The 26,500-nt window shown below is 50.8% G+C and overlaps 2 protein-coding genes across 3 annotated transcripts; both read right to left on the reverse strand.

Annotated features, from left to right (window-relative positions):
- Positions 1–7,815: 7,815 nt before the first annotated feature.
- On the reverse strand, positions 7,816–26,153 carry LOC310634131 (H-2 class II histocompatibility antigen, E-S beta chain-like; the record flags this gene model as incomplete). 2 transcript variants are annotated; one of them, XM_083352207.1, is made up of 6 exons in its annotated part: positions 7,816–8,189; positions 8,691–8,714; positions 8,952–9,065; positions 9,236–9,517; positions 11,566–11,838; positions 26,069–26,153. In XM_083352207.1, the coding sequence occupies 6 exons, from the start codon at positions 26,151–26,153 to the stop codon at positions 8,176–8,178; spliced, it is 792 nt and encodes a 263-aa protein (XP_083208333.1). In that variant the 3' UTR covers positions 7,816–8,175. The 2 variants fall into 2 exon arrangements, with proteins under 2 accessions (XP_083208333.1, XP_083208332.1); XM_083352206.1 differs by lacking the exon at positions 26,069–26,153 and adding an exon at positions 23,676–23,772.
- Positions 21,149–22,972, reverse strand: LOC310633205 (rano class II histocompatibility antigen, A beta chain-like; the record flags this gene model as incomplete). Its single annotated transcript, XM_083350887.1, has 4 exons — positions 21,149–21,489; positions 22,182–22,205; positions 22,447–22,560; positions 22,723–22,972. The coding sequence occupies 4 exons, from the start codon at positions 22,970–22,972 to the stop codon at positions 21,476–21,478; spliced, it is 402 nt and encodes a 133-aa protein (XP_083207013.1). The 3' UTR covers positions 21,149–21,475.
- Positions 26,154–26,500: the final 347 nt, after the last annotated feature.

Here is a 26,500-nt window from a genome sequence, read left to right on the forward strand (position 1 = left end):
AATATGGGGGGAGGTGAGAGACGCCCCCCTCTGGGCTGGAAGGGAAGTAATATCCGTGCTTCTCTCTCCCTCTCCCTTTCGGGGGACATAAGGGCTGGAGGGTCACAATAAGGATACCCACACCCATGCTCCTGGGCTCTCCCCCCTTCCAGCCCCCCCTTCCCTTTTCCTCTTCCTCCCCTCGCTCCCCTCTTCAGCCCCACAAGCTGCCTTTGGATGCTTTTCGAGGCCTCTTTCCTGTCCCCCACCCAAATAGAGCGCCCTGCAGCCCCCCAAGACGGTCTGAAAGGGAGGGGCTGCATCCCTCTTCACTAAAGGGAGAGTTTTGGGGAGCCAATTTAGGGGAGCAATTCAGACCCCCCCCCGAATATCCTTCTCCCTCAGTTCCCCCTCCCTTCCAGATCCCGATTCAGCAATTGGGGGATATGGGGTGGGGGGTTCTGGATCTCCTCCCCAAATTCAGAGTCTCCCCCCAGAAGGAATCCAGCTCAACTCCGCCCTCCCCTTTAAAAAAAATTCAGAAGAAAAACTCAGGTTGCAAAAACCCTTTTGCCAAAAAGCGTCTTTTTCTTATACATTTGATGGCATTTATGTATTCAGGTCTGAAAGTGCCTCAGTTTCCCCCTTTCGCTTTCGCTTTCCGTCTCCTTCCTCTTTCGGTGCTAGAAACTTCCTACTTCTGGGGTCCCAGCCCCATTCTTCGCCCCCAGAAACACTGAGGGCCCCTCCCCTCCCCTCCCCCCGCCCAGCCCCTCCTTACCGGGGGTCTCCTTCCCCGCTTCGCTTCCGGGGATCCGGGCCAGCGCCCCCACCAGCAACAAAAGGGGGACCCCAACGGAGCCCATGGATGCTCCCCACAAGCGCCCCCAAAGGGAGGGGAGAGAGACGCGGAGGCTCCCAGCCCAGAGGCGGAATCGGGGGGTCTGGCTTGGGGGGAGGGGCGGTTTCATCGGACTTCGGAATTGGGAGGGGCCAGGAAAGCGGAGGGACCAATGGGAATTCTCCCTTCTGCCTCGTCATCGGTCTCCGGGCAGAGTCTGCCTGAGTTCATCCACAAGAGGAGATAGTGCGAAGCCGAGAGAGAAGCGGAGAAAGTTGGGGGGGGGAATCCCTTCAGTCTGGGGGGGCTGCATTTTAGGGGGGCGTTTCCTGCTAGATCCGTAGGGACCCCCCCTCTGGGCTGGAAGGAAAGTAATATCCATGCTTCTCTCTCCCTCTTCCTTTTGGGAGCACAATAAGGATACCCACACCCATGCTCCTGGGCTCGCCCCCCTTCCAGCCCCTCCTTCCCTTTTCCTCCCCTCGCTTTCATCTTCAGCCCCACAAGTTGCCTCTGGATGCTTTTCGAGGCCTCTTTCCTGTCCCCCCCCCGCCCAAATAGAGCCCCCTGCAGCCCCCCAAGACTGTCTGAAAGGGAGGGGCTCCAGACCCCCTCACTAAAGGGAGAGTTTTGGGGAGCCAATCTAGGGGAGCAATTCAGACCCCCCCATATCCTTCCGAGGGAGGGGGCGGAGACCACGCGGAGATCCAGGCTCCTGCAGGCTCCCGCCTCTCTTCCCCTCGACCCCTTTTCCTATTTCTGGGGTCCCAGCCCCATTCCTCGCCCCCAGGAGCACTGAGGGCCCCTCCCCTCCCCCCCGTCCAGCCCCCTCCTTACCGGGGGTCTCCTTCCCCGCTTCGCTTCCGGGGATCCGGGCCAGCGCCCCCACCAGCAACAAAAGGGGGACCCCAACGGAGCCCATGGATGCTCCCCACAAGCGCCCCCAAAGGGAGGGGAGAGAGACGCGGAGGCTCCCAGCCCAGAGGCGGAATCGGGGGGTCTGGCTTGGGGGGAGGGGCGGTTTCCTCGGACTTCGGGATTGGGAGGGGCCAGGAAAGCGGAGGGACCAATGGGAATTCTCCCTTCTGCGGCGTCATCGGTCTCCGGGCAGAGTCTGCCTTGACTTCGCCCGATGGAGGAGATAGTTCGGCGCAGAGAGAGAAGCGGAGAAAGTGGGGGGGGGGGGTTTAATCCCTTCAGTCTGGGTGGGCTGCATTTTAGGGGGCGTTTTATGCCAGCTCCGGAGGGGAGGGAGGACTTCCATTTTCACCCCATCCTCCCCATGATTCCCAACCAGAGCCTCCTTTTCTCTGTGTGTCTGGAGGGGTGGACTAGATGCCCTTTTAGTTCCCACAGGGAGCCTAGTGCAGGGCTTTTGAACTTTTTCACCCACTTTTAGGATGTGTCAACATCCGAGGACCACCAGTCGCCTAGCAAGGTGTCCAGAACTTGATGACCAAAAAGAAAAACAAAAGGAAAAAAGTGATGAAGAGCAGGTAGATTGAGCCCCCCCCACTCCCCCCCTCCCCCCCTCCCACCCCCCTCCCACCCCACTCCCCCCCCATGTCCTGGGCGGAAGACTCGATCCTGACTCCAGAGGAGGTAAAGTTGCCATAGGTTTTTTTATTATTTTAATTCCATTTATATCCCGCCCTTCTCCGAAGACTCAGGGCGGCTTACAAGCTTAGCAGTAGCCTTCATTCTATGTATATGCCTGCTTGTTAGGGCTTTCACCCCCCCCCCCCAAGCGGCATTATTACAAAGTCAGCTTAATTGCCCCCAACAATCTGGGTCCTCATTTGACCTACCTGGGAAGGACGGAAGGCTGAGTCAACCTTGAGCCTGGTGGGACTCGAACCTGCACTAATGGCAGGCAGCTGGTGTTACTTAAGGAGGCATTAGCCCTCTGCTCCAGCAAGGCTCCCCCTCCTGTTCTCGGGTGGGGGGACCCTCCCCATCCCGCTCCTCCAAGTCTTCCCTCGGGGTCCCCCCCCACTGCAGGTGAGCCCCTCCCCTTCCATGCTGGTCCCCCTTTTCCCCTCTCCCCTCTTTCCCGGCCATCAGAGCCCCCCCTTAGAGAGCCGAGTCTCCCCGTAACGTCTGAAGGGGGAGAATCGGAGCCTTTGGGTCCTTTGGGCCTCCGGGGACGTTTCTCCAGCTCTCCCTCGTTTCTGCCCTGGGCTGTCCGGGGTCTCCTCGGGGGTCAGGAGGGGCCCCCCAGCCTCTTCCCGGGGGGGGAAAGGCAGGGGACCGAGGGGGCTGCCCCACCCGGAGACTCAGCCATGGGGCGGAGCAGGACAGCTGCCCTGGGGAAGAATCCGGGCTTGTTGCCTGCTGGATCAGGGCCGGTTCCTCGGTTCCGCTTCGGGGGAGCCCAGCGCTTCTGTGGGGGGGGGGGGGAAGGGAAGCGAAACTCCAGCCCTTCTCCAGCTGTTGGGGGTTGGGGAAACACACTGTCAAGGTATAAATCCCCTTTGTAGAGGGTGAAGGATCGTGCTTCAGAGAATGCATGATGTGCATGCAGGAAGGCAATAAAAACACGACGCATAATCTTACTAAATACCTTTTACTTACAAAAATATAAAAACTAAATATATATTATAAAGAAGAGCTAGCTCACTACATCCTAACGTAACAGACAGTAACAGCAAAGTGAATAAAACAATAAACAAAATAACTGTGGGAACCTCTTCTAGACATGCACACTAAACAGACTGAAACCATAACATAGCTAGTCATATGGGATTCGCTATGGTTACCAGATAAGTTATCACAACAGGTGCAGAGAGCAGGGGAAAATGTACAGTTAGAAATGAACTTTTCTGACGAACAAAAAAAACGTGCAGTGACACACACAAAGGTCCTCTGTGTGTTTCTGTGTGTTTGTGTGTGTGTGGAGGGGTTGTTGAGGGCTGGGGGGGGCAGGGAGAACCCAAGAGAAAATCCAAACCTCGCTGGGGAGACACGAAAAGAGGAGAGGAGTTCTGCTCTAGTCAGAGGCTGCCTGGATCTGGGACCCCCTTTGTGCGACTGGCTGTGTAGACACAATGGTGGTGCGGTGGGGGCAGCCCCTCCCCTCCCTCCCCCCTCCTGCTCTGGGGACCCCCTCCTGCCCGGAGAGTTTCTCCTCGAGTGATTGACGTCTGGACGGGTGCTTGCCATTACACGCGCACGCGCACACACGGCTCCCTCCTACTCAGCGGAGACCCCCATTCACAGCAGCCGCTGCAACCATCCAGTCGCTTATCCGGAACAGCATCGGTTCTGCTTGTGGTGGGGTGGGGGGGTGGGGAGGGGCTGGACTAGAAGACCTCCGAGGTCCCTTCCGTCTCTATTCCCTTCTAAAAAAATATCTGCTTAACTCCAAATCCTCCTCGGCCCTCAGCCAAGGCCACCAGATCCGGGAAGATCCCCAGACGCCCCAGATCTAGCAGCCCCCCCCCCCCACAACCATATTTGTGTCTTCAGCTGAGGCTCTGCTGAACAGGCATGCAGGTGTACAAACACACACAGACACACACACACAGACACACACAAAGAGAAACTCTTCTTAAAGGGGCAGCAGCGAAGGAGTCACCTGAGGCCGTTTCCAGGACTGCCTGCTCAGCCCCACAGCCGCCCCACACTCCGAGGCCCCCTCCCTCTGGGACAGCGGAGACCCCCAGACTCTTGCAGGACCCGGGATGCTGCTGAGGACCCCCACTTTGTGTCCAGGGTGGGGGGCCCGGTCCTGGCCCCTCAAAGCGCCATGCGTGGCCCCCCCTCCAGAGTCCCCCCCCCCCCGGTCAGAAAAGGGCTCCGGCGATGCTGCGGCCGGTGGCTTTGATCTTTGGGAAGGAGGCACAGACGTCCGTCTCTCTGGGCCGGGGTCTCCTGGGTGGGGGGGTCGGGGGGGCGTCTTCCTGGGCCGGAGCAGGAAGTCCAGGCTGAAGCCTTTCCTGGCATAGAAGACGTTGGCCATGGGGGGGAAGACCAGCTCTGCGGGAGAGAGAGGGGGGTCAATGGAGGGAGCCCCACCAGGAAGGCCCTGCCCTCCTCCCCAAAACCCCTTTCGTTCTATTCTATTCTTCAATCAATCAATTTATTCTATTCTATTCTTCTATCAATCTATTTATTCTATTCTATCCTATCCTATCCTATCCAACCCAATCTTATCCTATCCTATATTCTATTCTATTCTATCTACTTTCTACTCTAGTCTATTCTTCAATCAATTTATTCTATTCTATTCTTTCAATCAATCAATTTGTTCTATTCTATTTTTCAATCAATTTATCCTATCCTATCCTATATTCTATTCTATTCTATTCTATTCTATTCTATTCTATTCTATTCTATTCTATTCTATTCTATTCTATTCTATTCTATTCTATTCTATTCTATTCTATTCTTCAATCAATTTATCCTATCCTATCCTATCCTATCCTATCCTATCCTATCCTATCCTATCCTATCCTATCCTATCCTATCCTATCCTATCCTATCCTATCCTAGTTCATACAAATAGCCCTCAATTTACAACCGCAATGGAACCCAACATTTTGGTTGCTAGTCAAATGACTTTAAGTCCCATTTTATGACCTTTCTGGCCACAGTCGTTAAGTGAACCTGTGCCATCGTTAAGTGAGTAACATTGTTGTTAAGTGAATCCGGCTTCCCCAGGGAGGTTTGCTTCTCAGAAGGTGGCAAATGGGGGTCACACGAAGCCCCCGGGACTCTCCCACCGTCATAAATACCAGTCAGTTGCCAGGCGACTGAATTTTGATCATGTGACCGCGGGGAGGCTGCGACGGTCGTTAAGTGTGAAAAATGGTCGTAAGTCACTTCTTTTGCGCCCGAGTTCTTTTTGGCCCCAAATTTCAAAAATCTGTCATATCCACAGCAAGGAGGTTTTTTTCAGGCACATTTTTTTTGAAAAAGGAACAATTAAGGAATGTTAAAAGAGACATCTATCACTTGAGGAGAAACTCTTTGGGCAGGAGGGGGTCCCCAGAGCTGGAGGGGCTCCCCCCACTGCACCACAGTTGTGTCTACACAGCCAGTCGCACAAAGGGGGTCCCAGATCCAGGCAGCCTCTGATCAGAGCAGAACTCCTGTCCTCTTTTCGTGTCTCCCCAGCGAGGTTTGGATTTTCTCTTGAGTTCTTCCTGCCCCCCCCCCACAGCCCTCAACACCCCCCCCACAAACACACAAACACAGAGAGGACCTTTGTGTGTTTCCCCAACCCCCAACAGCTGGAGAAGGGCTGGAGTTTCGCTTCCCTTCCCTGCCTCCGGCCTGAAGCGCTGGGCTCCCCCGAAGCGGAACGGAGAAACGGGCCCTGATCCATCAGGCAACAAGCCCGGATTCTTCCCCGGGGCAGCTGTCCTGCTCCGCCCCATGGCTGAGTCTCTGGGTGGGGCAGCCCCCTCGGTCCCCTGCCTTTTTCCCCCAGAAAGAGGCTGAGGGGCCCGTCCCGACCCCCGAGGAGACCCCGGACAGCCTAGGGAAGAAACGATGGAGGGTTGGAGAAACGTCCGCGGAGGCCCAAAGGCTCCGATTCCCCCCTTCAGATTTTAGGGGGAGACTCGGCTCTCAAAGGGGGGGCTCTGATGGGTGGGAAAGAGAGGAAAAGGGGGACCAGCATGGAAGGGGAGGGGCTCAGTTTCAGTGGGGAAGACTTGGAGGAGAGGGATGGGGAGGGTCCCCCCCCAAAGTAGGAGGGGGAACTTTGGCAACTTTACCTCCTGTGGACTCAGGATCCAGTCATCCGCCCAGGTGGGGGGACCCTCAAACTGTGGAAGAAACCTTGTTCTCCGGGTCTCCCCTGCCCAGAGGGAGGGGTCTTTGGGCCCCAAGGCAGGAAGGGCTTACACGGGGGCAGTGGGTAATCTTGGAAAAGACCTATGGGGTGACTGAAGCCCCCCCACCTCCTCCCCAACCCCCAACCGCCTCCTCTGCTGCTTCTTTGTGGGGGGCTCTGTGTTTGTGTTTGTGTGTGTTGTGGGTGCAGGTGTGCCCTGAGACACCAATATTTTGGGAGAGTTGAGTTTGCCCCCCTTCCCCCTTAATGCCCCCTTCCCCCCCAGGTAGGAAGCTCTCTGCCCTCCCCACATCTCTGAAATGACCCATTTCCAGGGTCCTTCCCTAAGAGGGGGAGCCATTTATTTGGGGGGAGGGAGGCCATTGAAAGGCTGTGATGGAGGCTGTTGACCGGGGGGTCCCCCACAATTCCCAAAGCCCACCAGAGCCAACAGCCTCCCACAGGGGCCCTTGAGGGGCGGGTGAAGGCGGCTTTCCCCTGGTCTGAATGCAGCTGAGGTCAGAGGTCAGGAGGGCCCTTCCCTGGTCACGTGAGTTGTCTGATTGTGGCCACATCTTGACACCCCTCCCCCTACTTCCTAGAGATAAGGGGAGTTCTAGTCCTCGCCCTGCCCAGCAGCTGGATGGGTTGGAGTTCATCTGGAGGGGGCTGTACATGCAGAGTTGATAGAATGTGAAAGAAGTTGGAAGGGACCTTGGAGGTCATGTAGGTCATATACCATTTATACCATCATGCAGGAGAGTCTGTACCATGAGAGCCCCAAAAAGGGAGGGGGGAAGGGAGGGAGGCCTTGGGAGGCAAAATGGGGCAGGACCCTCCAGTGCTGAAGAAATGGCTGAAATGGCTTGGGGAATGTAGGGGGAGTCTCAGATGCCCCCCGAATGGCTCCCCACAAGTGCTTGGGGAGGACCGTGGCTGATGGCATCCTAGTCCTCAAAATTGGGCTTGAGGGGAAGCAGAGCAAGGGGGGGTCCGAGTAAGAGAGGGGTCCTGCCCCTTCCCCTCCCTGAATCTGGCCACTCTCCTCCCAAACCAGTTCTGGCTTCAGACCCAAAGCTGTCAGGATGGTCTATGCAGAGGCAGTGGAGACCTCAATCTGGAGAGAGGGAGGGGAGAACGGAGGACCCACCTGGAGGGGGAGGAAATAGGAGGAGGAAGAGGAAGGAAGGAGGAATTCCAGAATTTTCCTACAATGTTTATTCTTTTACTTCAAAGCAAAAGGAAGGGAAGGGATTCGGAGGAAGAGTGATGCAGATGAAGCTGCTGTGGATTCAAAGCAGGGAGAGATTTGGGTGTCTGGAATGACAGGCAGGCCCAGAGTCCCCAGGGTCAGTCTAGATGGTCTCCACCCCTCCCTCCCAAGAAAGGGAGGCCCTGAAAGAAAGATGGGGGGCTCTCAGCAGGAAAAGCTCCAGGCTGCCCTTCTCCTCTTCTCCCTAATCTAAAATCTTGACCCTCCATTTTTCAGAGGTTGCAAAAAAGCCAGAAATTCATCAGCTACTGGAAAAAAAAGAATTTCCTTTCCCATCAGGAAGCAGGAAAGATGGCAGGATTAATTCATGAGGGCTGTAGAGAAAAAGAGATGGGGAGAAAATGAGAATATAAAGTGAAACCTTCAGTGTAAATAACTTATTATTCCTCTCTATCAGCCCCCCCAAGACAGACCCACACTGCAGGGGGGTGGTTGATAGGCAGGGGCAGAATGAGGGAAAATCTCCCACCCCCACCCCCATTTCAGGGAGGAAAAGGATGCAAAGGACCAGCAATTCATTTCCCGGGACTTATGGAATTTTCCCCAAATGACTTAATTGGGGAAGTTAATCAAAAGAGGACTCTTCCCCGCCCACCACATTGGAAAAAACCTAGTCAAGATGTTAGTATTTGTGGTGTGTCTGTATTTGTTTTTGATTCCAATGCATTTTCAGGTCTCTGTAAGGAAACGCTGACCAAAATTTCAAAAATTTGTGTTATCCACAGCAAGGAGGTTTTCTTCAGATACATTTTTTTTTAAAAAAGGAACAATTAATGAATGTTAAAGTAACATCTGTAACTTGAGGAGAAACTCACCTGCAGGAGGCTGGATGGGAATTGCTGGAAGGAGAAAAAGAGCCAATCAGAGCCCTTCATGGGCTGGAGGACTCAGGGGCTCCCCCTCCCCATCGATAGCCCATAATAGGTTGCAGGATGCTCACTTATACTGCAGACCCTCAAAGAACAGAATTTCCCAAGCAAATTCCCAAGGGGGCCTCCTTGCCATCTGCTAAGCTTGCTGAGAGGCCCCCCGGATGGTCCCCTCCCCACAACCTCTCCTCCAGCCCCCAGACTCACCTTTCTTGCTCTTCAGGTAGAGGGAGAGCCCCGTGGCAAAGAAGATCACCCCGATCAGGGCCCCCATAATCCCCGTCCAGAGTTTGCTCCTGGCCGAGTTGGAGGATCGGGGCTCTGGTGAAGGAGAAGGAGCCTCCCCTGAGCAGGAGGATCAGGGCCAGCTTCCCCCCTCCAGGAGGGTCCATCCCGGCTCCCCCCACAGGGAGGGTCTCTTCCCCCCTCTCAGGGCAGGAGGGGGTCCCCAGAGCAGGAGGGGAGGAAGGGGAGGAAGGGGAGGGGCTCACCCCACTGGACGGTGATGGGGGCCTCCAGGCTGGCATGCCCCACCTGGCAGGTGTAGACGTCCCCCCGCTGGGGCTGGGTCTCCAGCATCACCTGGAGCTGGTAGGTCCAGTCTCCGTTCTGGAGCTCCTCCCCGAAGGCCACGCCCTCCTCCTCCGGCCGCCCGTTCTTCAGCCAGCGGACCTGGATCTCCACGGGGTAGAAGCCCCTCGCGGTGCAGAGGAGGATGGTGTGGGGGGAAGCCGGGTCCAGCTTGGTGGAGGAGATGGAGACGGTGGGCTTGGCTGGAGGGGAGGAGGGGGAGGAGGGACACGGGGGGAGACACAGGAGGGAACAGAACAAAGCAAATTGCAGCAAGAAATTAATTAAATTATCACTTGATTTTACTGATTCCTGCCTTTTAAATCTTAAATTATATACTATTTTGATGGTTTTATATTTTATGTGTGTGCCATGCAAAGTCCCTCTGTGTGAGAGAGAGATGGTTTTAAAAGTTGATACGGGAGGAATAAAACACACAGATATTTTCAAAGCCACTTTATAAGGAATCTACTTCTTTGAGATGGGAAAGAATAAAGAAGAAAATCTATACGAAGCTACCTGAATGGCTTTCAACAATGGAAGCTTTTGCTTACCCAAATTTAATTCATTATGACAAAGTCGTTGACTTATAAAGATATCTTGGATAAGGAAGGGAAATTGAAAGATACACAAGATTTACAACGACAAGGTATTGATTTAGCATGGTGGCCATATTTGCAAGTTCAAAAGAGATAAAGAGAACAGGATTCCATAAAGAACAGACAGAATTTAATCAAAGATTGTTAATAACAGATGAAAACTTGATTAGGAAACTCTATAGATTTCTGCTAAATTTAAAGATGGAAGAAGAACAAGTAAAAGAAACAATGATAATGTGGGCAAAAAAACTTTGGATATTCTACAGACTTGGAAGACTGGCAGAAACTATGAGATAGAAATATCAGATCGACTAAAACAGTCTCAGATAAAGAAAACATGTATAAAATGTTTTACAGATGGCATATGACACCAGTAAGATTACCAAAAATGTTTAAAAATACTTCAAATACTTTCTGGAAATGTAAACAAAGGCCAGGTACTTACTATCATATCTGGTGGACAGGCCTTAAAGCAAAAAGGTTTGGGGTTAAAAGACATACATGGTTGGAAAAGATGAGTAAAGACAGAATTTAAGCCAGAATTGGTTTTGTTAGGAATATTAGGACCTAATTATGAGAAGGAGAATGAATATTTAATATTGCATGTACTGACAGCAGCGAGAATAGCATTTGCCCAATGCTGGAAAAATGAAAACTTATCAACTGAAGAGGTTTTAATTAAGAAAATCTTAGAATGTGGAGAAATGGATAGATTGAGGTTAGAGATTAAAGAGAAAGAAGATTCAATTTATTATAGAAAATGGGATCATTTTTACCAACGGTTAGGAAAATGAACTACTGAGAAATGAATGTGATATGTTATCTTGAATACATATCAGTAGGAAGAATGAAATGTATTGACTAACTGATACTGTTTTTGATTTATCGTTTATTACATTCTCTACAGATATCTATTACTATATTAACTATTGTTAATTGAACATATGTATCCGGACAATTGCCTGTTTGCTAAAGATAGAAAATGTTATTGGGGGATAACCCCAATGTTGACCCCAACCCCACCCTAAACCCTAATCCCTAACCCGATTCTATTTTATCCCTAACCCTATAAAATTAAATAAAATCCTTTATTAAAAAAGTTGATAAGTCAATCAATAAATATTATTGATTTATTCATATAAAATATATTGAAATATTATACAGCATACAGATTATATTGAAATCTATCTACATCCTGGGCAAGAGAGAGACCTTGCTGGATTCCTCCCCCCCCCAGAAAAATATAATATTTTGTATAATATTCTGGAAAGAATTTTTTTGGACCTGGGGAAGAGAAGGAAGATCGTGGGACGAAAGGGAAGGAGAGGAATATATTTATTCCCTCCTTTTGCATGTTTAATTGTCATCCTTGTAGAATTTCTAACGTTTTAAGGGTAATTTATTTTTTACACATTTTTATTTAGGGGTGATGTTACAATCCTACCCCCTCCAGACCCCCGCTTTGAGGGAGGGAGGGGGGCGGCTTAGGAGGATCCGTAAATAGCAATAAAAACCAGAGTAAATTTCAATAGATCGGAGAGCAGAGAATAAATAATGGGCAAATCTTTATCTGGGAGATCCCTAATCAATGAAATGAAACGGGGGGAGTCCCCGCATTCCCCCCCCATTGGAACTCTCCCTCCCCCACTCACCTCTCTGGCCAATCGCGTGGCCCCTCTGGAGAACCCCGTAGTTGTTTCGGCAGAAGTAATCCACGGCGGCCTTCCTGTCCTCCAGGAGCTGCTTATCCCTGTTCCGAGCCTCCGCATCCACCTTCCCGAACTCCGTGACGGCCTCGACCTCCCCGCGGGCGCTGTCAAAACGGACGAACTCCTCCCGGTCGTAGAACTGGCTGTAGAGGAACCGCACTTGCTGCGTCCCGTTGAGGAAGCGGCACTCGGCCTTGGTCTGGTGGAGGAAATGGGCTGCGGGGAGGAGGAGGGAGGGGCAGGTCAGGAGGGACTCCGGGGCCCATGGTTCCCAGCGGCTACCGGAGGAGAGGCCCACGTGGGGAGGGGGGGAGGGACTGCCGGAAGGCGCCCCCTGAAGGAGGGAGGGGGAACCGTCGATCCCAGCGGGATTCCCCCTTGGTGGGGGGTCTGGAGGGGGGAGGAAAAGGAGGGAGGGGGGAAAGAGCTTCCATCTCCCCAGGGTGGGAAAAGGCAGGCAGAAGTTCAGCCGGTCCAGACCTCCCTCTGTCTGCAGGGAACGCTGGATCCCGGGGGAGGGGTCTCTTTGCCCCCCCAAAACCTGCAGGAAATATGGGGGGGGGAAAGAGACGCCCCCTCTGGGCTGGAGGGAAAATAATACCCATGCTTCTCTCTTCCTTTTGGGAACACAAGGGAAGGGTGGGGTGTTCACAAGAAGGATACCCACACCCATGCTCCTGGGCTCTCCCTGCCCTTCAAGCCCCGCCTTCCCTTTTCCCGCCCTCACCCCCATCTTCAGCCCCACAAGCTGCCTCTGGATGCTTTTCCAGGCCTCTCTTCTCTTCCCCTCCCAAATAGACCCCCCTGCAGCCCCCCAAGGCCACCTGAAAGGGAGGGACTCCAGCCCCCTTCACTAAAGGGGGGGTTGGGAGGAGCAACTCAGACCCCCCCCAATACCCCTCCCAAGAGAAGCGGAGAAGGCGAGGGAGGGGAGGATTTTCACTCTTGGGGGCTGCAACTTCACGGGGGTCTTCATTTTGTGCCCCCCATGACTCTCCACCGCAGTCTCCCTTTCTCTTTCTGCCTGGAGGGGTGGACTAGATGCCCCTTTAAGCTCCCTTAAGGCGAGCCGTCAGGAGTGCAGGCTGGGTCTGGGGAGACTTCAGAAGGGCCGAGGGGAGCCGGGGGTCTCTCCGGAGAGTCTCCCCCTCCGGGTCTCGCTTGGCCCAAAGGGGCTTTTCCCAAAGGGAGCAGGAATTTCCTGGGTTTTCCCTTGAAGACGTTTCGCTTCTCATCCCAGAAGCTTCTTCAGTTCTGACTGAATGTTGGAGGGTGGAAAGACTGATATTCTTTGGGGTCCTTTTGAAAGTCGGTCCCTGGTTCTCTGAGGGGCCTGGAGGACCCCCAGGGGTTTATCTGGGCCCTCTGGGACCCCTGAATTGGGGGGGCAAAGGGGTGGGGAGCCTTCCTGGGGCTGCTGAAAGGACCCTGTTGGAGGCAGGAGATGGGGGGGTCCTTTCCCTCCCCCCTCTGTTCAGGGAGGGCTGCTCAAGTTTGACCTAGATGGCCTAGGGGGGCTGGGGATCCTGGGGAGAAGAGAACCCCCAGATTCCCTAGATATACCCCAAATTTTCTTTCCCCCCCACAACGTCCCTACTAGCTGCCTTTGTGTGATTTGGGGGTTCAGCCCTCTTTCCTGTCCCCCTGAAGCCCCCCAAGACCATCTGAAAGGGAGGGGCTCCAGCCCCCTTCGTTAAAGGGATAGTTTTGGGAAGCCAATTTAGGGGAGCAATTCAGACCCCCCCGAATATCCTTCTCCCTCAGTTTCCCCCTCCCCTCCAGGTCCTGATTCAGCAATGGGGGAATATTTATTTATTTATTTATTTATTTATTTATTTATTTATTTATTTATTTATTTGATTTATATACCGCCCTTCTCCCGAAGGACTCAGGGCGGTGTACAGGGCAATAAAAATAAGAATACAGGATACAGGATTTAAAGTTAAATGATTGTGCCCAATGTAGTAAGTTAGTTAAAAACAATGTTAAAACCCCAAACCCATCAGACCAGTTCCTCTAATACACTAAAAAGAACTGTAGCTTTGTCTAATGGGTTTAAGTGAAAGGCTTGTAAGAAATATCTGCAGTGTAACGTATGTGGTAGAGAAAAGAGCAGGGCAGCACCAGCTAATAGGTTAGATGGATTTAAAACCACAACTCCATTAGAACTGGTATTTATGGATTTGATAGGTCCTATGAAACCCAGTTTAGGGGGTGCTTGCTACATATTAAATATTCTAGACCATTATAGCAGATATGGGTTCTGTTATCTCCTTACGTCAAAAACTGAAACTATACAAACAATATCTAATTGGCTCAAGTTTGTACAAAGGAAAACTCAGTTAAATGTAAAAACCATAATAACAGACAATGGAACTGAGTTTGTTAATAAACAGTTCAATGAGCTGTTAGTTTCAGAGGGAATAGAGCATAGACGTACAGCTCCTTATAGACCTCAGCATAATGCATTTGTTGAACGGAGGGGCCAAACAATGCAAGCTATGATTAGATCTATGATTGAAGATTCTGGTTTACCTGATAGCTTATGGGGAGAAGCAGCAAAATGTGCTAATCATATTTTAAACAATGTGGTTAGTTCAGCTACAGGTAAAATTCCTTATACCTTATGGTATAAGAGAAAACCAAATCTTAGTTATATTCACACATTTGGGACACCTGCTTGGGTACATATTCCAAGTTCAATAAGAAATAAAGGAGAACATAGAGCTAAACAATTATTTTTTGTTGGCTATGAGTTAAACCATAAGTCTTATCGGTTCTGGGAGAAAGGTACTAAAAACTTTTATTGTAGTTCTAGCGCTGTTTTTCAAGAACAGTCAGGCTGGGAAAGGGTAGAAGATATTGTATATATTCCTCAACAAGATTTAACTAACTCCTCAAATGAAAGTGATAAAGAAGAGGAGGAACCTGCTAGAGAGATCAAACAAGAACCACTGATAGTGGAGACAGGAGAGGAAGAAGATAATAATGTAAATGTACCTATAAGTCCAATAATTCTCAGAAGGTCTAACAGGGAAAGACGACAGCCTGATCGTTTCGAGGCAGGTTTAATTTGTCAAATAGACATTGAACCTTCTAATGTTGAAGAAATAAAAATGTATCCTGAGAATGAAAGAAAGAATTGGAAAGTAGCTATGGATAAAGAAATAAAGTCTTTGCAAGATCTTAATGTTTATCAAGAGGTTAAAATACCTAAAACAGAAAAGTTAATTGGATGTAAATGGGTTTTTAAACTGAAAGAAAGTGTTACAGGAGAGGTAATACATAAAGCAAGATTAGTTGCTCAAGGATTTGCACAGAATAATAGTGATTATGATGAAGTATTTTCCCCAACGTTAAGAGCTTCCACTCTTAGGGCTGCTTTAGTTTGGGCAGCAAATAAGAATTATAGTATAAAACATGTAGATATTGAAACTGCTTATTTGCATGCAACATTAAACCATGATATATATATGAAAGTTCCATCAGGAATAGAAAGTAAGGTAGGGTACTGTTGGAAACTGAATAAGAGTTTGTATGGTTTAAAACAGTCAGGTTATGAGTGGAATAGATGTTTAGTAAAAGAGTTAAATAGTTTGGGATTTAAAGCTAGTATTGCAGATCCTTGTTTATTTATAAAACAGCAAAATAGTGAATTATCATTGTTATTATTATTCACTGATGATATTGCTATTATAGCAAAAGATGAAACAGAAACTGAAAGAATAATTTCAGGGTTAAAAAGAAAATTTAGAGTAAAAGATCTAGGAGCTATTAGTCATTATCTAGGGCTGGATATTGTCAGGACTAGTAAAGGATTTAAACTGTCTCAAGCTAAGAAAATTAATGGTTTGCTGAAACGTTATAATATGGAAAACTGTAAACCAGTAAAAACACCTATGGTTCAAGGTTTTGAGAGTTCAGCAGATAACAGCAATGTCTTTGATAAAAAGATATATCAATCATTAATAGGTAGCTTGATGTATTTATGTAACTGGTCAAGACCTGATATAGCATTTACAGTTAATCATTTAGCTAGATATTGTGAGAATCCTACAACCAGATGTTGGCAAGGTGCGAAAAGAGTTTTAAGATATTTGAAGCACACCATACATTATTCTCTATATCTAGAGCCAACAAAGGAATTGGAACTAAAAGCATTTGCAGATGCTAGTTTTGCATCTGATACTGTAACCAGGAAATCCACTTCAGGATTGGTTGTATTATTGGGAAACGCTTTAGTAGGATGGAGGTCTAACAGACAGAAGCATATAAGCTTATCAACAACTGAATCCGAATTTTCTTGTTTATCTTTATTATGTACTGAGCTATTGGTATGGAAACAATTATTGTTTGATATGGGTTTAAATTGTAATGAACCAATAAAAGTGTATGAAGACAATCAAGCAGCTATAAAATTAGCAACTAATGCTGCAGTGAAAACTAGATCAAAACATACGGATCTACGGTATCTAAATGTCAGACAATGTGTTAAAGATAATTTGATTAAACTGGAATATTGTGCAACTGGAGATAATATTGCTGACCAGTTTACTAAAGCTCAGGGTGCTATAAAGCATAAATCTGTTTGTGATATGTGTAATTTGAGATTGTAAAAATATATGTATAATATGCCACCCAAAAGGGGAGATTGTTAGAGATTAAACTTGATTTGGGTGACAATATTATATAATGGAGTAAAAGCACCTTTAAGGAGTTAAACGGCCTAAGGGTGTGGCTGTAATTATTCCACATAAAAGAGAGTTAGATGTTACACGTAGTTGCTCTTGTATATGTGTTTGATGTTAGTGTTTGGATACCTCTTGTTCTCTTGTTTGCTAACTTGATATTTATTCTCTCAAGAATCAACTGCTTGCTACAGTGTATATTGTTTTTGATATTGGTAAGCAGCTTTTGTATTTTGATACTATGTTTTTATGGACTGACTTTTATGTGCATGATACTGGATTGATACTTGGACTATTTCTTACTGTGTTTCTTTTTGTTGTCTGAGTAAAAATAAGTTATAAAACTCGTGTTAGTGCATTACTGTTTGCCTAAAAGTCCCAGTACAACTTCCACTGTGTATTAATAATACTCTGTTAAACAAACCATTTTTTCAACAACATATTCTAACAGGGGGGATCCTCAAACTGTGGAAGAAACCTTGTTCTCTGGGTCTCCCCTGCCCAGAGGGAGGGGTCTTTGGGCCCCAAGGCAGGAAGGGCTTAGAGGGGGGCAGTGGGTAGTCTTGGAAAAGACCTATGGGGTGACTGAAGCTCCCCCACCTCCTCCCCAACCCCCAACCGCCTCCTCTGCTGCTTCTTTGTGGGGGGCTCTGTGTTTGTGTGTGTTGTGGGTGCAGGTGTACCCTGAGACACCAATATTTTGGGAGAGTTGAGTTTGCCCCCCTTCCCCCTTAATGCCCCCTGCCCCCACCCCAGGTAGGAAGCTCTCTGCCCTCCCCACATCTCTGAAATGACCCATTTCCAGGGTCCTTCCCTAAGAGGGGGAGCCATTTATTTGGGGGAGGGAGGCTATTTAAAGGCTGTGACGGAAGCTGCTGACTGGACGGGGCCCCCACAACTCCCGAAGCCCACCAGAGCTGACAGTCTCCCACAGGGGCCCTTGAGGGATGGGTGAAGTCAGCTTTCCCCTGGTCTGAATGCAGCTGAGGTCAGAGGTCAGGAGGGCCCTTCCCTGGTCACGCGTGTTGTCTGAATGTGGCCACATCTTGATCCCCCTCCCATGTCCTAGAGATAAAGGGAATTGTAGTCCTTGCCACCCCTTCATGGATTACTGCCTTGTCGTGGCGAAGGGGCTTGCGTAATTCAATGAAGCTATGAGCTATGCCGTGCAGGGCCACCCAAGACGGACAGGTCATAGCAGAGAGTTCTGACAAAACGTGATCCACTGGAGAAGGAAATGGCAACCCACTCCAGTATCTTTGCCATGAAAACCCTATGGACAGTACCAAAAGGCAAAACGATATGACGCTGGAAGATGAGCCCCTCAGGTCGGAAGGCATCCAATATGCTACTGGGGAAGAGCAGAGGGCTAGTACTAGTAGCGCCAGAAAGAATGAAGCGACTGGGCCAAAGCCGAAAGGACGCTCAGCTGTGGATATGTCTGGTGGTGAAAGGAAAGTCCGATGCTGTAAAGATTTTTTCTCCATAGGAACCTGGAATGTAAGATCCATGAATCAAGGAAAGCTGGACGTGGTCAAACAAGAGATGACAAGACTGAACATCGACATCTTAGGTATCAGCGAACTAAAATGGACAGGAATGGGTGAATTTAATTCAGATGACCATCAGGTATACTACTGCGGGCAAGAATCCCTCAGAAGAAATGGAGTAGCCTTCATAGTCAATAAAAGAGTAGGAAAATCAATACTGGGATACAATCCTCAAAATGACAGAATGATCTCAGTTCGAATCCAAGGCAAACCATTCAATATCACAGTAGTCCAAGTCTATGCCCCAACCACCGGTGCTGAAGAGGATGAAATTGACCGGTTCTATGAAGCCCTACAGCACCTTATAGAAGTAACACCAAAAAATGATGTCCTTATCATCATGGGGGATTGGAATGCTAAAGTAGGAAGCCAAAAGATAACTGGAATAACAGGCAAGTTTGGCCTTGGAGTACAAAATGAAGCAGGGCACAGGCTGATAGAATTTTGTCAAGAGAATACGATGGTCATAGCAAACACTCTTTTCCAACAACCCAAGAGACGGCTCTACACATGGACATCACCAGACGGTCAACACAGAAATCAGATTGACTATATGCTCTGCAGCCAAAGATGGAGAAGCTCTATACAGTCGGTAAAAACAAGACCAGGAGCTGACTGTGGCTCAGACCATGAGCTTCTCCTTGCAAAGTTTAGGCTTAAACTGAAGAAAGTAGGGAAAAGCACTAGGCCACTCAGGTATGAATTAAATCATATCCCTGTTGAATATACAGTAGAGGTGACAAATAGATTTAAGGAATTAGATCTGATAGACAGAGTGCCTGAAGAACTATGGACAGAGGTTCGCGACATTGTACAACAGGTAGCAACCAAAACCATCCCAAAGAAAAAGAAATGCAAGAAAGCAAAATGGCTGTCTGAGGAAGCTTTGCAAATAGCTGAGGAAAGGAGGGAAGCGAAAGGCAAGGGAGAAAAACATAGATATGCCCAATTGAATGCAGAATTCCAGAGAATAGCTAGGAGAGATAAGAATGCCTTCTTAAATGAACAGTGCAAAGAAATAGAAGAAAACAATAGAATAGGGAGGACCAGAGATCTTTTCAAGAAAATTGGAGAGATGAAGGGAACGTTTCATGCAAAAATGGGCATGATAAAGGACCAAAATGGCAGGGACCTAACAGAGGCAGAAGAGATTAAGAAGAGGTGGCAAAATTACACAGAAGAACTATACAAGAATGAGCTTAACGTCCCAGATAATCACAATGAGGTGGTCACTGACCTCGAGCCAGACATCCTAGAATGTGAGGTGAAGTGGGCCTTAGAAAAGCTGAGCAGCAACAAAGCTAGTGGAGGTGACAGTATTCCAGCTGAGCTATTCAAAATCTTAAAAGACAGTGCAGTAAAAGTGCTACACTCAATTTGCCAGCAAATTTGGAAAACTCAACAGTGGCCACAGGATTGGAAAAGATCAGTTTACATTCCAATTCCAAAGAAAGGCAGTGCCAAAGAATGTTCAAACTATCGCACCATTGCACTCATTTCTCATGCTAGTAAAGTCATGCTTAAAATCCTACAAGCTAGACTTCAGCAGTATGTGGATCGAGAACTACCAGAAGTACAGGCAGGATTTCGAAGAGGCAGAGGAACTAGAGATCAAATTGCCAACATACGCTGGATCATGGAGAAAGCTAGGGAGTTCCAGAAAAACATCTACTTCTGCTTCATTGACTATGCTAAAGCCTTTGATTGTGTGGATCATAACAAACTGTGGCAAGTTCTTAAAGAGATGGGAGTACCAGACCATCTTATTTGTCTCTTGAGAAACCTATATGCGGGTCAAGAAGCAACAGTGAGAACTGGACACGGAACCACTGATTGGTTCAAAATTGGGAAAGGAGTCCGGCAAGGCTGTATACTGTCGCCCTGCCTATTTAACTTATATGCAGAGCACATCATGAGAAAGGCAGGGCTAGATGAATCAAAAGTTGGAATTAAGATTGCCGGAAGAAATATCAACAACCTAAGATACGCAGATGATACCACTCTAATGGCAGAAAGTGAAGAAGAACTAAAGAGCCTCTTGTTGCGGGTGAAGAAGGAGAGTGCAAAAGTTGGGTTGAAACTTAACATTAAGAAAACCAAGATCATGGCATCTGGCCCTCTCAATTCCTGGCAAATAGATGGGGAAGAAATGGAGGTAGTGACAGATTTTGTTTTCCTGGGCTCCAAGATCACTGCAGATGGGGACTGTAGCCAAGAAATTAAAAGACGCTTGCTCCTGGGGAGGAAAGCCATGGCAAATCTAGACAGCACACTAAAAAGCAGAGACATCACCCTGTCAACAAAAGTGCGTATAGTCAAGGCTATGGTCTTCCCAGTTGCAATGTATGGCAGTGAAAGTTGGACCATAAGAAAGGCTGAGCGCCAAAGAATTGAGGCCTTTGAACTATGGTGCTGGAGAAGACTCCTGCGAGTCCCTTGGACTGCAAGGCGATCAAACCGGTCAGTCCTAGAGATCAATCCTGACTGCTCTTTAGAAGGCCAGATCCTGAAGCTAAAACTCAGATACTTTGGCCACCTAATGAGAAGGAAGGACTCACTGGAGAAGAGCCTAATGCTGGGAAAGATTGAGGGCAATAGAAGAAGGGGACGACAGAGAATGAGGTGGCTGGATGGAGTCACTGAAGCAGTAGGCGTGAGCTTAAATGGACTCCAGAAGATGGTAGAAGACAGGAAGGCCTGGAGGAATGTTGTCCATAGGGTCGCGATGGGTCGGACACGACTTCGCAGCTAACAACAACATAACAGTCCTTGCCATCCCCAAAGGAACTCCCCAAAGTTTAGCCCTCACCAACCAGAATCTCAGCCCCAAAAAGGGAGGGGGGATGGAGGGAGACGTTGGGGGCCAAAATGGGGCAGGACCCTTCAGTGCGGAAGAAACAGCTCAAATGGCTGGGTGAGTGTGAGGGGAGTCTCAACTGCCCCCCAATGGCTCCCCACAAGTGCTTGGGAAGGACCATGGCCGATGGCATCCTGGTCCTCAAAAGTGAGCTTGAAGGGAAAAAGAACAAAGGGGGGTGCAAGTAGGAGGGGGGGTCCTGCCTCTTCCCCTCCCTGGATCCACCCACCCTCCTCCCGAGCCAGTTCTGGCTTCAGACCCTAAGTTGCCAGGATCATCAATCCAGAGGCAGTGGAGGCCTCAATCTGGGGAGGGGGAGGGGAGAAGGGAGGACCCCCCTGGAGGGGCAGCAAAGAGGAGGAGGAAGAGGAAGGAAGGAGGAATTCCAGGGTTTTCCTACAATGTTTATTCTTTTACATCAAAGCGAAGGAAAGGGAAGGGATCCGGAGGAAGAGTGATGCAGATGAAGCTGCTGTGGATTCAAAGCAGGGAGAGATTTGGGTTGTCTGGAATGACAGGCAGGCCCAGAGTCCCCGGCGTCAATCTAGATGGTCTCCACCCCTCCCTCCCAAGAAAGGGAGGCCCTGAAAGAAAGATGGGGGGGGGGCTCTCAGCAGGAAAAGCTCCAGGCTGCCCTTCTCTTCTCCCTAATCTAAAATCTTGAGACTCAATTTTTCAGGGGTTGCAAAAAAGCCAGAAATTCATCAGCTACTGAAAAAAAAATCCTTTTCCATCAGGAAGCAGGAAAGATGGCAGGATTAATTCATGAGGGCTGTAGAGAAAAAGAGAAGGGGAGAAAATGAGAATATAAAGTGAAACCTTCAGTGTAAATAACTTATTATTCCTCTCTATCAGCCCCCCCAGACAGACCCACACTGCAGGGGGGTGGTTGATAGGCAGGGGCAGAATGAGGGAAAATCTCCCACCCCCCATTTCAGGGAGGAAAAGGATGCAAAGGACCAGCAATTCATTTCCCGGGACTTATGGAATTTTCCCCAAATGACTTAATTGGGGCAGTTAATCAAAAGAGGAGTCCTCCCCGCCCACCACGTTGGAAAAAACCTGGTCAATATTTTACTATTTGTGGTGTGTTTGTATTTGTTTTTGATTGCAATGCATTTTCAGGTCTCTGTAAGGAAACGCTGCCCAAAATTTCAAAAAATTGATGGGGAATGGCAGCAAAGCCAGGTGTCAGTTTGCCAGGAATTGTGAGAAATGTCACAAGGAGAATTCCCTTCCCTTTTGCAATTTCCCAAAACTTGGAAACATCCCCCGCCAGATTTTAGTCTTTCTCTGAGTGTTTGTTTTCAATTGCAATGCATTTGCAGGTCTCTGTAAGGAAAAGCTGCCCAAAATTTCAAAAATTTGTTGTATCCACAACATGGAGGTTTTATTCAGGCACTTTTTTTAAAGGAACAATTAACGAATGTTAAAGTAACATCTACAACTTGAGGAGAAACTCACCTGCAGGAGGCTGGATGGGAATTGCTGGAAGGAGAAAAAGAGCCAATAAAAACCCTTCATGGGCTGGAGGACTCAGGGGGTCCCCCTCCCCATCGATAGCCCATAATAGGTTGCAGGATGCTCACTTATACTGCAGACCCTCAAAGAACAGAATTTCCCATGCAAATTTCCAATAAGACCCTCCTTGCCTTCTGCTAAGCTTGATGAGAGCCCCCCCCCCGGATGGTCCCCTCCCCACAACCTCTCATGCAGCCCCCAGACTCACCTTTCTTGCTCTTCAGGTAGAGGGAGAGCCCCGTGGCAAAGAAGATCACTCCGATCAGGGCCCCCATAATCCCCGTCCAGAGTTTGCTCCTGGCCGAGTTGGAGGATCGGGGCTCTGGGGAAGGAGAAGGAGCCTCCCCTGAGCAGGAGGATCAGGGCCAGCTTCCCCCTGCCCCAGGAGAGTCCATCTTCGCTTCCCCCACAGGGAGGGTCTCTCTCCCCTCTCAGGGCAGGAGGGGGTCCCCAGAGCAGGAGGGGAGGGAGGGGAGGGGCTCACCCCACTGGACGGTGATGGGGGCCTCCAGGCTGGCGTGCCCCACCTGGCAGGTGTAGACGTCTCCCCGCTGGGGCTGGGTCTCCAGCATCACCTGGAGCTGGTAGGTCCAGTCTCCGTTCTGGAGCTCCTCCCCGAAGGCCACGCCCTCCTCCTCCGGCCGCCCGTTCTTCAGCCTGCGCACCACCGGCTTTTCGAGGCCTCTTTTCTGTCCCACTCCCCAAAAGACCCCCCTGCAGCCCCCCAAGACCATCTGGATAGTTTTGGGGAGCAATTCAGACCCCCCAATATCCTTCTCCCTCAGTTCCCCCCTCCCCACCAGGTCCTGATTCAGCAACGGGGGGATATGGGGTGGGGGGTTCTGGGTCTCCTCCCCAAATTCAGAGTCTCCCCCCAGAAGGAATCGAAGATCAACTCCTCCCTCCCCTTAAAAAAATGGAGATTCAGAAGAAAAACTGAAGTTACAAAAACCCTTTTGCCAAAAAGCGTCTTTTTTCTTATACCTTTGAATGCATTTATGTATTCAGGGCTGAAAGTGCCTCAGTTTCCCCCTTTCGCTTTCGCTTTCCGTCTCCTTCCTCTTTCGGTGCCAGAAACCTCGGGGCTCAGGCGCTAATTCGGGGTCCGCAATGTCCCCCTCCCACCCAGCCACGGGGGTGCGCGCGAGAGGGGTCCCAGCTGCCTCTTATCCCACCTCGGCTGCCTTCCCGCGACCCCTGCCCCGTCTTAGCCAAAAGAAGGGAAGAGAGGAGGGGGCTCCCTCTTTATGCTGCGGGGGGGGGGAAATGCGGCAATGGCGGGGCGGAGACCACGCGGAGATCCAGGCTTCCGCAATCTCCCGCCTCTCTTGCCCTCCACCTCTTTTCCCACTTCTGGGGTCCCAGCCCCATTCTTCGCCCCCAGTAGCACTGACGGCCCCTCTCATCCTCCTCCCCCCCCGCCCAGCCCCTCCTTACCGGGGGTCTCCTTCCCCGCTTCGCTTCCGGGGATCCGGGCCAGCGCCCCCACCAGCAACAAAAGGGGGACCCCAACGGAGCCCATGGATGCTCCCCACAAGCGCCCCCAAAGGGAGGGGAGAGAGACGCGGAGGCTCCCAGCCCAGAGGCGGAATCGGGGGGGTCTGGCTTGGGGGGAGGGGCGGTTTCCTCGGACTTCGGGATTGGGAGGGCCCAGGAAAGCGGAGGGACCAATGAGAAGTCTCCTTTCCGCAGCGTCATCGGTCTCCGGGCAGAGTCTCCCTTGACTTCACCCGATAGCGGAGAGAGAAGCGGAGAAAGTTTGTGTGTGTGTGTGTGTGGGGGGGAAATCCCTTCAGTCTGGAGTTGGGGGGGGGGGGGGGAAACTGAATATTTGGGAGGTGTTTGATGCCATCTCCGGAGAGGAGAGGAAGCGACACTCGATCTTCCCCTGGTAAAGGAAATGGGCTGCGGGGGGGGGGGAGGAGGAGGAGGGTCAGGAGGGACTCCGGGGCCCATGGTTCCCGGCCTCTCCTAGAGGAGGGGCACAGGCTTGTCGGAGGAGGGGAGAGAAACCTGCCGCAAGAGTCTACCGTAAGGCGCCCCCTGGGGGAGAGATGGCGAACCGTCGGTCCCAACAGCATTCCGCCTTGGTGGGGTTCGGGGGGGGGGGAGGAGGGGAGGAGCTTCCTGAGGGACCTCCCCCATCTCCCCAGGGTGGGAAAACGCAGGCAGAAGTTCAGCTGGTCCAGGCCTCCCTCTGTCTGCAGGGAAGGCTGGATCCCGGGGGAGCCTCTTTGCCCCCCCAAAAAACCTGAAAGAAATATGGGGGGGAAAGACACCCCCCTCTGGACTGGTGGGAAAATAATATCCATGCTTCTCTCTTCCTTTTGGGAGCACAAGGGAAGGGGGGTTCACAACAAGGATACCCACAACCATGTTCCTTGGCCCTCCTCTCCCTTCAAGCCCCCCCTTCCCTTCCCCCCCTTCTCCCCCCCTTCAGCCCCACAAGCTGCCTCTGGATGCTTTTCCAGGCCTCTTTTCTCTCCCCCTCCCAAATAGACCCCCCCTGTAGTCCCCCAAGGCCACCTCAAAGGGGGAGTTTGGAGGAGCAAATCAGAACCCCCCCAATATCCCTCCCAAGAGAAGCGGAGAAGGCGAGTGAGGGGAGGATTTTCAGTCTTGGGGGCTGCAACTTCAGGGGGGTCTTCAGGATGTGTGTGGACTTCATTTTGTGCCCCCCCCCATGACTCTCCACCGCAGTCTCCCTTTCTCTCTCTGCCTGCAGGGGTGGACTAGATGCCCCTTTAAGCTCCCTTAAGGCCAGCCATCAGGAGTCTCGGCTGGGTCTGGGGAGACTTCGGAAGGGCCGAGGGGAGCCGGGGGTCTCTCCGCAGAGTCTCCCCCTCCGGGTCTCGCTTGGCCCAAAGGGGCTTTTCCCAAAGGGAGCAGGAATTTCCTGGGTTTTCCCTTGAAAACGTTTCGCTTCTCATCCCAGAAGCTTCCTCAGTTCTGATTGAATGGTGGAGGGTGGAAAGACTGATATTCTTTGGGGTCCTTTTGAAAGTCGGTCCCTGGTTCTCTGAGGGGCCTCGAGGACCCCCAGGGGTTTATCAGGGCCCTCTGGGTCCCCTGAATTGGGGGGGCAAAGGGGTGGGGAGCCTTCCTGGGGCTGCTGAAAGGACCCTGTTGGAGGCAGGAGATGGGGGAGAGTTTTGGGGAGCCAATTTAGGGGAGCAATTCAGACCCCCCCGAATATCCTTCTCCCTCAGTTCCCCCCTCCCCTCCAGGTCCCGATTCAGCAATGGGGGGATGTGGGGTGGGGGGTTCTGGGTCTCCTCCCCAAATTCAGAGTCTCCCCCCAGAAGGAATCCAAGCTCAACTCCTCCCTCCCCTTAAAAAAATGGAGATTCGGAAGAAAAACTGAGGTTGCAAAAACCCTTTTGCCAAAAAGCGTCTTTTTTCTTAGACTCTTTGCTGGCCTTTGTGGATTCAGCTCTGAAAGTGCCTCAGTTTCCCCCTTTCGCTTTCGCTTTCCGTCTCCTTCCTCTTTCGGTGCCAGAAACTTCGGGGCTCAGGCGCTAATTCGGGGTCCGCAAGGTCCCCCTCCCACCCAGCCACCGGGGGGGGGCGGCGGGGGAGAGATGCCCGACGGCCTCTTATCCTACCTCGGCTGCCTTCCCGCGACCCCCGCCCCATCTTGGCCACAATTAGGGAAGGGGGGCTCCCTCTTTCTTCTGTGGGGGGGGGAGGGAGAAATGCTGCGAGGGAGGGGGCGGAGACCACGCGGAGATCGAGGCTCCCGCAGGCACCCGTCTCTCTTGCTCTCCACCCCTTTCCCCACTACTGGGGTCCCCGCCCCACTCCTCCCACAACGAGCCCCCCCTCCTTACCGGGGGTCTCCTTCCCCGCTTCGCTTCCGGGGATCCGGGCCAGCGCCCCCACCAGCAACAAAAGAGGGACCCCAACGGAGCCCATGGATGCTCCCCACAAGCGCCCCCAAAGGGAGGGGAGAGAGACGCGGAGGCTCCCAGCCCAGAGGCGGAATCGGGGGGTCTGGCTTGGGGGGAGGGGCGGTTTCCTCGGACTTCGGGATTGGGAGGGCCCAGGAAAGCGGAGGGACCAATGAGAAGTCTCCTTTCCGCAGCGTCATCGGTCTCCGGGCACAGTCTTCCTTGACTTCACCCGATAGCGGAGATAGTTAGGCCAAGCGAGGGAAGCAGAGAAAGTGTGTGTGTTTGTGTGTGTGTGTGTGGGGAATCCCTTCAGTGGTGGGGGGGGGAGTCGCAGCTCCAGGGGGGGGGCTTCAGACCAGCCCTGCAGGG

Source organism: Vipera ursinii (assembly GCF_947247035.1).
Source record: "Vipera ursinii genome assembly, chromosome: 2".
In the NCBI taxonomy this organism is placed as follows: domain Eukaryota; kingdom Metazoa; phylum Chordata; class Lepidosauria; order Squamata; family Viperidae; genus Vipera; species Vipera ursinii.